Below are 11684 nucleotides of genomic sequence, written 5' to 3'. Positions count from 1 at the left end.
CCCCTGTGTGTGTGCATCCCCCCCCCCCATTGGCTTCCAATAAACGGTCACTTTTCAGGAGTTGGTGTGTTGGGGGGGGCACAATAATGTCACACCCCCATTGTTATAGGGGTCGTAGGGGGCTCAGTGGGGACCCCCCCCTTGTCTTAGGGGCTCTATTCCAATAGGGACCCCCCTTTGTCTTAGGGCTCTATTCCAATAGGGACCCACCCTTGTCTTAGGGGCTCTATTCCAATAGGGACCCCCCCTTGTATTAGGCCTATACCCCAATAGGGCCCCCCCTCATTAAGGACCATGGGGGGGTAAACAACAGCCCCTAATAGGGACCCCCCCCATTACCTTTAGGGACCATGGGGGGGGGTGTCCCCCATTTGAGCCCCTCTGGTGCCATCTGGTGGCCGAGGCTCGGTCTTGCACCCCCATAACGGTGCTTGGGGGTCGGGGGGGGCACAAACGAGCCCCATTGCTCGGTAACGGGGAGGGGGGTCCCGGGGTGAGGGGGGCTGGTGAAGGGGGGGGCCGCGGCGCGGGGGAGCGCCGCCGCCAGGGGTCGCCATAGTGCCACCGTAGGCGCGGGAAAGGCGATGGAGAGGCGGTGCTTGTTGAGGCCACGCCCCTTTCTTGGCCTTAAGGGGGGGGGGTGCGTTCCCGTCGCAAAGCACCACGGGAAGTTCCCCGCACCACCCCTCTCCCGCGTAGACAAAGGGCCGCGCGCGGGGCACGCCGGGAAGGCGGCGGACTTCAGCTCCCGGCAGGCACCGCGCGGCGGTGTCGCTGGGGTCAGAGGTCACTGGGCGGGGGGGGCGGAAGTGAGGCCGGTGCGGCCCGGCCCGGCGCGGAGCTCAGGTAGGCCCCGGTGCGGCGGCGTGACGTCATGGCGCGACGTGTGACGTCAGAAGGGACTCGGAAGGGGGGGTGGGGCAGTTGGGGGTCCATGTGGGGCAGAATCGCGGTATGGGGCAGGTAAAGGTGCCCGGGGGGGGGGGGCAATTGGAGTCCCTATGGGGCACGACCACGCTGTGGGGCAGGTAAAGGGGGGGGCAACTGGAGTCCCTATGGGGCAGGTAAAGGAGGGGGGGCACTTATGGGGCCGAGCCCTGCTCTGTGGGGCAGTCTCACCCCACACACACCCCCCCCCCCACCTCCTTACCCCATGCCCTCCCCCGCAGGCCCGAGCTATGGCAGAGCATGGAGGCGGAGCCGGAAGCTGAACTGGGACCGGAACCGGAAGTGATTCCGGAACCGGAAGTGAGACCGGAACCGGGACTGGGACCCGAGCCAGAACTGAAACCGGGACTAGAACCGGAACCGGATGAGGCCGGGGCCGTGGCCGAGCGGTTCCTGTGGCTGGAGCAGAAGCAGAGCCGCTTGCTGCGGGCGATGCCGCCGCCGGGCCCGGCCGTGACTCACGTGTACCGCCCCCTCGAGTATGCCTGGGAGCCCCACAGCCGCTTCGTGCGCGCCTTCTGCCGCGGGCCCAAGCGCGTCCTCTTCGTGGGCATGAACCCGGGGCCCTTCGGCATGGCCCAAACCGGGGTGCGCCTGGGGGGAACAGCGCTTCCTTATGGGGGTCCCAATGCAGCCCTATGGGGGACCAGGGCATCTATATGGGAGGCCAGGGCACCCCTGTGGAGATCCCAATGCAGGCCTGTGGGGGTCCCAGTGCAGCCGTATGGGGAAACTGAGCCATTGGGGGGCACAACACTTCCTTATGGGGGTCCCAATGCAGCCCTATGGGGGACCAGGGCATCCATATGGGAGGCCAGGGCATCCCTATGGGGGTCCCAGTGCAGCCCTATGGGGGACCAGGGCATCCCTATGGAGAAACTGAGGCATGGGGGGGCACAACGCTTCCTTATGGGGGTCCCACTGCAGCCCTGTGGGGAAACTGAGCCATTGGGGGGGCACAACACTTCCTTATGGGGGTCCCAGTGCATCTCTGGGGGGGGGTTAGGGTTAGGGTTATCCCCAATCCCAGTGGATCCCTCCCCGTTCCTGCCCCAGTTCCCAACAGCTCCCTTCCCATTCCCAATGGATCCCTCCCCATTCCTGCCTCCATTCCCAACGGCTCCCTCCCCATTCCCAATGGATCCCTCCCCATTCCCAAGGGCTCTCTCCCCATTCCCAATGGCTCCCTCCCCATTCCCACCCCCCTTCCCAATGGCTCCCTCCCCATTCCCACCCCCATTCCCAATGGCTCCCAGTTCCTTCCCCCTCCCTTGACCTCTCTCTTCCTTCCTCTTCAGGTGCCCTTCGGCGAGGTCCGGGCCGTACGGGACTGGCTGCAGGTGCAGGGGGGGGTTCAGCGCCCGCATCCAGAGCACCCCAAGCGCCCGGTGCTGGGCTGGAGCTGCCCCCGCTCCGAGGTGAGCGGCGCCCGCTTCTGGGGCCTCATCCGGCGCCTGTGCCCGCAGCCCCAGCGCTTCTTCACCCATTGCTTCGTCCACAACCACTGCCCCCTCCTCTTCCTCAGCGCCTCCGGGCGCAACGTCCCCCCCAGCGACCTCCCCCCCCAGCACCGGGCCCCGTTACTGGAGCTCTGTGACCAAGCACTGGTGGAGGCCGTGCGGGTGCTGAGCGCCCGCTTGGTGCTGGCTTTGGGCCGCTTCACCGAGCACCGCGTGCGCCGGGCCCTGGCGGCCGCTGGTCTTAATGGTGGGGATGGGGATGGGGTCAGGGTGGAGGGGCTGCCCCATCCCTCCCCCCGCAACCCCCGTGCCAACCGGGAATGGGAGCAAATGGTGCTGAGCCGCCTGCGGGAACTGGGGGTGCTGGAGGTGCTGGGGGTGCGTGGGGAGGAAGGGGAAGAGGGAGATGGAGGGCGAGGACAGAGCGCTGGGACGGGGGGATCCGGATTGGAAGAGGCTTTGGGGCACGGGGGCGGGTCTGGGAAGCAGTGAAGCCAAGGAGAGTGGGGTTGGGATGCAGGAGTTGGGACTCAATGGGTCCGTGGTTCAGATTCCCATTGGGAAGCTGGTTTAGGGCGTCTTTAGGGGATGGAGGATGGCTCCATGCCTTGGTTTCCTCATTGAGAGCAAGGCTGGGATGTGGGAACTGGGATTTCATGGCTCCATGCTTTGGTTTTCCCACTTGGAAGCTGGTTTAAATCATCTTTAGGGGATGGAGAATAGCTCTGTGCCTCAGTTTCCCCACTGAGAGCAGCATTAGAATGGGGGAATTGGGATTTAGTGGTGCTTTGCCTCGGTTTTCCCACTTGGAAGCTGGTTTAAGTCATCTTTAGGGGATGGAGGATGGCTCTGTGCCACAGTGTCCCCATTGAGAGCAAGGCTGGGATGCAGGAGTTGGGATTTCATGGGTCTGTGCCTCAGATTCCCACTTGGAAGCTGATTTAGGGCATCTTTAGGAGATGGAGGATGGCTCCATGCCTTGGTTTTCCCATTGAGAGCAAGGCTGGGATGCCGGAATTGGGATTTAATGGGTCCATGCCCCAGTTTTCCTACTTGGAAGCTGATTTAGGGCATCTTTAGGAGATGGAGAATGGCTCCATATCTCGGTTTCCCCACTGAGAGTGGGATTGGGATGGGGAACTTGGGATTTCATGGCTCCATGCCTTGGTTTTCCCACTGAGAGCAAGGCTGGGATGCAGGAATTGGGATTTCATGGGTCCATGCCTTGATTTTCCCACTGGGAAGCTGATTTAGGGCATCTTTAGGGGATGGAGGATGGCTCCATTCCCTTGGTTTTCCTACTGAGAGCAAGGCTGGGATGCAGGAATTGGGATTTAATGGCTCCGTGCTTTGGTTTTCCCACCTGAAAGCTGATTTAGGGCATCTTTAGGTGATGGAGGATGGCTCCATCCCTTGGTTTTCCTACTGAGAGCAAGGCTGGGATGCAGGAATTGGGATTTCATGGCTCCATTCCTCAGTTTTCCCACTTGGAAGCTGCTTTTGGGCCTGTTTAGGGCATGGGGGGGGGGATCTCTGTGCCTCAGTTTCCCCATGCTCAGCCCCACTTCAACACTAAAGAATCTTCCAGGTTCTGTTCCCCTTCAACCCCCTCCCTTTTTTGGGCTGGTTTGGGGGGTTTCAGCGATTTAAGCCCTTTCTAAGGTGCTTTGCTCGCCCTCACCAGGGGAAACTGAGGCACGGGGGGGGGAGCACCTTGTCTGTACCCCCCCCGTAATAAACGTGTCCTGAGGACCCCATCCTCGGTGTTGTCATTGGGGGACCCGGGGGGGGGTGTATTTAATGCAGTTGGAGCCAGGCCATGGTGGCTCCCATTCCTGTTCCCAATGGGAATTGCTGGTGGATGCTGGGAGTGAAGACTTCTTCATCCCTCTCTCCATCCCATCCCTCCATTGCTTCTCTTCATTCCTTCCTTCTTCCTCCCCTTCGTCCCTCCATCCCATCTCTCCCTTCCCTTCATCCCTCCTTTCCTTCCTGCTCTCCAGCCCTCCATCCCATCTGCTATCCATCCTTCTGTCCATTCCATCCCCTTCATCCTTCCATCCTCATCCATCCATCCCCTTCATCACTCCATCCCCTTCATTCCTCCATCCCTTCCCTTCCTTCCTTCTTTTTCCCCTTCATCCCCCCATCCCATTCCCTATCCATCCTTCTGTCCATCCCATCCCCTTCATTCCTCCATCCCTTCCCTTCATTCCTTCTCCTTTCCTTCCTGCTCTCCAGCGTTCCCTCCATCCTATCCCCTCTCCATCCTTCCATCCCATCCCCTTCATCCCTCCCTCTTATCCATCCCCTTAATTCCTCCATTGCTTCCCTTTATTCCTTCCTTCTTTCTCCCCTTCATCCCTCCATCCCACCCCCTTTCCATCCTTCCATCCCATCCCCTTCATCCCTCCATCCCATCCCCTATCCATCCTTCCATCCCATCTCCTTCATCCCTCCATCCCATTCCCATCCATCCCTCCCTCCTTCCTCCATCCATCCCCTACATCCCATTCCCATCCATCCCTCCCCTTCATCCCTCCTCCCCTCCCTCCTTTCCCTCTTCATCCCGTCCTTCCCTCCCTGTCCTGATCCTGGCTCTGCGGGAAGGAGCCACTAGAGAGAGGCAGAGAGCTGCGGGCCCCGCACCGGGATGTGCGGGATCGGGATACGAGGAACTGGGATGGATGGGATGGGTTGGGATATGCAGGGTGCGATGGGCGCGATGAGGAGAGCTGTAGGGGTTGGGATGAGTGGGATTGGGATGCTGATGGATGGGGATGCACAGGACCAGGATGTGCGGCATGAGGGAAGGAACAGATAGGGGACACTCACCCCTTTAGGCCCTTTAGAGGTGGGAAAAAGCCCTTTTCCTGGGAGGAATTGCCTTTTTAGAAGGGAAAAGACCCCTTTTAGGGGAAAAGGGGGCATTTTGGAGGGGGAAATGCCCTTTTCTAGGGGGGAAAGACCTTTTAGAAGGGAAAAACTAAGCCCAGGGTGCTGCGAGCATCCCTGGCAGGGGGGTAGTGGCCATGGGAGCTGGGATGGGTCCTCCGTGGGGGGGGGAGTTTGGGGCTGGAAATGGGATTTGGGGGCTGGAAATGGGATTTTGGGCCTGGGGAAAGGGATTTGGGAAGGGAATGAGAGGCTTGGGAAGAGATTTTGGAATTGGGAAAGAATGTAGGGCTTGGGATGGGAATTTTGGGGTTAGGAAGGGAATTTGGAGTTGGAAATGGGAGTTTGGGGCTGGGAAAAGGAGTTTGGGAAGAGAATTTGGGGTTTGGGAAGGGATTTGGAGGCTTGGGATGAGAGCTGTGGGGGATGGAGGTGATGGGAGTAATGGAGCCATTGGGGGGTGATGGGAGTGGGTGGGATCCTGCTTCCCAAAGCCAGGAAAACCAACCCCATTGGGGGGGGGGAATCACCCTGGTACCCCCCCCCCCCCCGGCCCCGTCCCACTGCGAGGAAGAGGAGGAAGAGGAAGGAGCTGATGGGAAACAAACTGCGATGGAGACACAAAGCAGGAGCAAGGCCCGGACAAAGGGAAGCAGTGGGAGGAGGCTCTGGCCCCATCCCATTCCTCATCCCTATTCCCATCCCAATTCCATTCCTCATCCCCATTCCCATTCCATTCCCCATTCCCATCCCCATTCCATTCCTCATCCCCATTCCCATCCCCATTCCATTCCTCATCCCTATTCCCATTCCATTCCTCATCCCTATTCCCATTCCAATCCCCATTCCTTTTCCATTTCTCATCCCTATTCCCATTCCATTCCTCATCCCTACTCCCATTCCTCATCCCCATTCCATTCCTCATCCCTATTCCCATCCCCATTCCATTCCAATATATTTTGGAATATTTTGCTATCCCATTTTCCCCACCCAAATCTTGTTTTTCTGTTTCCATCTTGGAATCTTTTCCCAACTTCAAATTCCTCTGTTAAATCTTTTTCCACCTCAGTATTTTAGATTGGAAAATTTTAATTTCTGATTATTTTTATACCTGAACGTTTGTAATCCCAATGTTTGATATGCCAAGATTTTGGATTTCAGTAGTTTAATATCCCAATATTTGATATTCCAATATTTTATATCCCAATATCTGATATCCCAGTATTTGATATTCCAACATTTGATCTCTCCATATTTCGGTATCTCCACACTTTCTCCCCCTGCATTGCCCCATCCCAACCTCTCCCATTATTCCCATTATTCCTGTTATTCCCATTGATCCCGTTATTCCCATTATTCCTATTATTCCCGTTATTCCCATTCCTGTTATTCCCATTATTCCTGTTATTCCTGTCATTCCCGTTGTTCTCATTATTTCCGTCATTCCTGTTATTCACATTATTCCCATTGTTCCTATTATTTCCATCATTCCTGATGTTCCCATTATTCCTTTCATTCCCGTTATTCCCATTATTCCCGTTATTCCTGTCATTCCCGTTTTTCCCATAATTTCCGTCATTCCTGTTATTCCCATTATTCCCATTTTTCCCATCATTCCCGTTGTTCCCATTATTTCCATCATTCCTGTTATTCCCGTCATTCCTGTTGTTCCCGTTATTCCTTGCATTCCCATTATTCCCATCGTTCCCGTTATTCCCATTATTCCTTTCATTCCCGTCATTCCCGTTATCCCCATCCCATTGCTCTCCGGCCCCTTTCCCTCCGGACCCTCCCCTTCCTTCCCCCACTCCCTTCCCACCGCTTCCAGGCTCCGCATTCCCGGCAGTGGGAATGGGGCCGGAAAGGGGCGAGAGCAGCGCCGGAGCGGGAACCCCCCCGAGGTGAGTGGGACCCGGCCCCTGGGGCCGCCCCTTCCCCTTCCTCTCCTTCTCTTCCCCTTTCGCCCCCTTCATTCTTCCCCCTTTTCCCCTTTCTTTCCCTTTATTTTTCCTCATTTCTCCTGTTTTTCTCTACTTTCTAGTGCTTTTCCCCCACTTTTCTCCCTTTCCCCATTTTTTTCCCTTTTTTCCTTTCCCTTTTCCTCCTTTTTCCCCTTTTTTCTTTTTTCCCTTTCCCTTTATTTTTCACTCATTTCTCCTGGTTTTCCCTACTTTTTATTGCTTTTTCCCCACTTCTCTCCCTTTCCCCGTTTTTTTCCTCTTTTTCCTTTCCCCCTTTTTTCCTTTCCTTTTCCCCCATTTTCCCCTTTTCCCTTTCCCTTTATTTTTTACTCATTTCTCTTGGTTTTCTCTACTTTTTATTGCTTTTTCCCCACTTTTCTCCCTTTCCCCGTTTTTTCCCTTTTTCCTTTCCCTTTTCCCCTTTTTCCTTTTTTCTTTCCTTTTCTCCCCTTTCCCCCCTTTTTTCCTTTCCTTTTTCCCCATTTTCCCCTTTTCTTTTTCCCTTTATTTTTCACTCATTTCTCTTGGTTTTCTCTACTTTTTATTGCTTTTTTCCCACTTTTCTCCCTTTCCCCCTTTTTTCCTTCCCCCCTTTCCCTTTTTTCCTTTCCTTTTTCCCCATTTTCCCCTTTTTCCCTTTCCTTTCCTTTATTTTTCACTCATTTCCCTTGTTTTTCTTCACTTTTCATAGCTTTTCCTCCACTTTTCTCCCTTTCCCCATTTCTTCCCTTTTTCCCTTTCCCCCTTTATCCCCATTTTCCCCTTTTCCTTCCTTTCTTCCTCCCCCTCATTTCCTCCTCTTCTTCCCTCCATTCCCCCCTTCCCATAGGGAATGGGCACCCATAACCCCCCATTCATCCACCTCCAGATGCGGGGGGGAGGGGGATGCTTGGACCAATCCAGGAAATCCAATTTCCATGGGATGCTCCAGAAGCATCCCAAAATCCAATCACACCCCCACCCCCCCTTCGCCTCCCCTCACTAAGAGCCACGGGCCCGATTTTGGTTTGAAACCAGGAGAATTCAGCTCAGAACCGCACCAGGGCTCTGCTATTCCCAGCATGGAGCTCCCGGGCCGGCATTCCCGCTTCCGGGAAATACCCATCTAAATCCCTATTAATACAGGGCTTTAATTGCCATTCATTTCCATGTGTCCCTATGAAATGAGCTGCTTGAGCCATAGAGGGGGTTGAGGGATCCCAAACCATCCCTAGGAATTCCCAACAACATTCCCATTCATTCCCTTCCTTTTCCCTCCTGAAACCCCCCCCAATCCTCCACCATTGAGCCCTTTGCCCCCATCCCACCCAATTCCCACCCCTGTTGGAGCCTCTCCAGCCCCTCCTATCCCATTCCCAGCCCCGTATCCCGCTATTGATGGGATGGAAAAGCGCTCCCGCTGCTGGAATCCATTAGGATGCGGGATCCCTGCCTGGCTGCGGAGCCCCCGGTTCCCATCTGTTTGCATCCCGTGGAGCCAGAGCCAGAAAAGAGGGATTTGATGGATGCGGCCAGGGCAGCGGCTGGGGCCGAGCAGGGGGAAACTGGGAATGAGGGAGGGGAAAGGTGGGAAAAGAGAGGGGAAAGAGGGAAAAGGTGGGAAAAGAGAGGGAAAAGGTGGGAAAAGAGAGGGAAAAGGTGGGAAAAGAGAGGGGAAAGAGGGAAAAAAGAGGGAGAAGGTGGGAAAAGAGAGGGAAGAGGTGGGGAAGAGAGGGAAGAGGTGGGAAAAGAGAGGAAAGGTGGGAAAAGAGAGGGAAAAGGTGGGAAAAGGGAGGGAAGAGGTGGGAAAAGAGAGAGGAAAGGTGGGAAAAGAGAGGGAAAAGGTGGGAAAAGAGAGGGAAGAGGTGGGAAAAGAGAGGGGAAAGGTGGGAAAAGAGAGGGAAGAGGTGGGAAAAGAGAGGGGAAAGAGGGAAAAGAGGGAAAAGGTGGGAAAAGACAGGGAAGAGGTGGGAAAAGAGAGGGAAAAGGTGGGAAAGAGGAAAAAGGTGGGGAAAGGGAGGGAAGAGGTGGGAAAAGAGAGAGGAAAGGTGGGAAAGAGAGGGGAAAGAGGGAAAAGAGAGGGAAGAGGTGGGAAAAGAGAGAGGAAAGGTGGGAAAATAGAGCCCAGATCCCAGAAAATTTCCTATTCCCCAGCCCAAATCTTTTGTATTTCTTCCCTTTCCCAGCCCAGATCCCACCAAATCTCCTATTCCCCATCCCAATCCTATTGGATTCCTTTGCTTCCCAAGCCTAGCACCTGCCAAGGAAGGGATCAAGAGCGTTTTGAGGGGAGTGGAGGCATAAACTAAAGGAACATCCAACCTCCATCCCCAAAAATACATCGGGAATGGGTATTTCCACCCATAACGACTTTGTTTTAGGAGGCAATTCCATAGAGGATGCTTTTGGGGGGGTCCCCCTCCTGTATCCATCCAGCGCAGCTCCATTACCCCTAAAGCATCCTCAACGAATGGGTCCCCCGCCGGGAGCGAGGCCCCAACAGCTTCCAGGTGCCTGTTCCCGCTTCCCAACAGCTCTTCCCGCTTCCCTTAATGTTTCCCTGCTGCAGCATCATTCCCTGCTCTTTCCCACTCACTAATGAGGGTAACGAGGCGCCGGCTTCGTTACAACAACCCCATTAAGGGGCTCCGCTCGGTTGGATCCAGTCTGTGGCTGGGTCTGGGTTTTCCACATGGAAAACCGTGGTCCCTGTAAAGGGATCCCGGTGTTTGTTTTGCTCCTGTATCCCTAAGGGATGAGCATCCAGTTTGGGAGCTGGGAATACTGGGGATGGAGGAGAGAGCTCGGAGCAGGTTCCAGTGGCCAAAGGGGGGTACAAGGATGCTGGGGAGGGACCAGCAATGGGACAAGGGGTGATGGGTTCAGACTGGAACAGGGGGAGTTCAGCTTGGATCTAAGGAAGTTCTTCCCTGTTGGGACACTGGGATGGGCTCAATGGAGAAGGTTTGGATGCTCCATCCCATCCAGGCCAGGTTGGATGGGGCTTGGAACATCCTGCTCCAGTGGAAGTGGTCCCTACCCATGGCAGGGGTTGGAGCTGGAGGAGCTTTAAGGTCCCTTTATCCCAACCCATTCCATGATTCCATCATTCCAACCTTGGGATCTGAGGTGCAGATGAGGGAGGAGCAAGTTCCTCAGGGCCCAATGGGATGAATCCGTTGCCATTGGGTGGCCTTGGGGCATCTTCCCCCTTGGCTCCATGTTGAGTTGGGATGAGGCCGCAAAGGGCTCTTCTCCTCCCTGATTCCCACTGACCCTTCCATTGAGTGTCATTTCCATAGGGAATGCCCAAGCTGAATGGTTCCCATTGGATTTCCCACATCCACCATCACCCCCCTATTCCCAAAGGGATTCTGAGAATGATGCAGCAGCATCACCTCGGTGCTGCGTTTGGTACCCCAGATCCATGGGGACACCCATTCACCCGCTGGGGAGGGATTCAGAGAGCATCCCCCATTGGTTGTGGCTCTGAGCAGGATCCATCCATCCAAGTGGATGGAAACCCATAGGGGAAACAAGCGGAGCGTGGTCCTGGAGGCGGGAGCCATGGATGGGTGTATTTATGGCTGCGGGAGGTCCATCCATCTGCAGAGGCCTTATAAAGGATTCCCTGCCATCACCTGCGAGCACTGGTCCTTGTTAATGGGTGCTAGCGCTGACCCCTGGATTTATGGCCCGCTCTTCCCACAGGATTGCCAGGGCAGGGAGAGTGGGAATGCTGGGAATCAGTGCCCAGGGCAGCTCCGGCTGCTGCAGGGCTGGGGGGGTCCCGGCTTTGGGGGTGGATGAGGTTTAGAACTCCCGTAGGATCAGGATAGGATCAGGAGATGCAGGCTGGAGAGGGGGAGATGGTGATGGAGAGGTGGAGGGGGGACAGGGAGGGAGGGAAAAGGGAGGGAGGGAGGGATGGATGGATGATGGATGGATAATGGATGGATGGATGGATGGATGGATGGAGGTTGGGAGGGAGGGAAGGAGGATGGAGGGAGGATGGGAGGGAGGAGGAAAAGGGTGGAAGCAAGGAGGGAGGGAAGGAGGGATGGATGGGTGAAGGATGGAGGGAAGGAGGATGGGAGGGAGGGAGGGAGAGGGAAAAGGATGAAGGAAAGAAGGGAGGGAGGGAGGGAGGGATGAAGGATGGTGGGTGGATGGATGGATGGTGGAGGGATGGTGGATGGAGGGAGGGAGGGATGGATGGATGGATGGTGGATGGAGGATAGGAGGGAGGGAGGGAGAAAAGGATGAAGGAAAGGAGGCAGAAAGCGAGGAGGGAGGGAGGGAGGATGAATTCATGGTAGATGGATGGATAGTGGATGGAAGGAAGGATGGTGGATGGATGAAGGATGGAGGGAAGGAGGATAGGAGGGAGGGAGGGAAGGAGGGAGGCAGGGATATGCAGATGGAGAAGCCCCCATTCACC

General features: G+C 55.8%; 1 protein-coding gene across 1 annotated transcript; it reads left to right on the top strand.

Annotated features, from left to right (window-relative positions):
* Positions 1-1317: 1317 nt before the first annotated feature.
* SMUG1 (single-strand-selective monofunctional uracil-DNA glycosylase 1) lies at positions 1318-2900 on the top strand. The gene is made up of 2 exons (XM_061368765.1): positions 1318-1536; positions 2247-2900. The coding sequence occupies exons 1-2, from the start codon at positions 1381-1383 to the stop codon at positions 2898-2900; spliced, it is 810 nt and encodes a 269-aa protein (XP_061224749.1). The 5' UTR covers positions 1318-1380.
* Positions 2901-11684: the final 8784 nt, after the last annotated feature.

Source organism: Neopsephotus bourkii, unplaced genomic scaffold (genome assembly GCF_033783945.1).
Source record: "Neopsephotus bourkii isolate Nb327-2 ecotype Australia unplaced genomic scaffold, CSIRO-AGI_Nbou_v1 NB_1445, whole genome shotgun sequence".
Taxonomy (NCBI): Eukaryota; Metazoa; Chordata; class Aves; order Psittaciformes; family Psittacidae; genus Neopsephotus; species Neopsephotus bourkii.
Note: the sequence above shows the minus strand (reverse complement) of the source record. Positions and strands in the feature narration are given on the sequence as shown.

Coding starts and splice junctions, on each gene's coding strand:
- SMUG1 (XM_061368765.1), top strand. CDS start 1,381: ATGCCGCCGCCGGGCCCGGCCGTGACTCACGTGTACCGCCCCCTCGAG. Junction 1,537..2,246: donor TCGGCATGGCCCAAACCGGG/GTGCGCCTGGGG, acceptor CTTCCTCTTCAG/GTGCCCTTCGGCGAGGTCCG.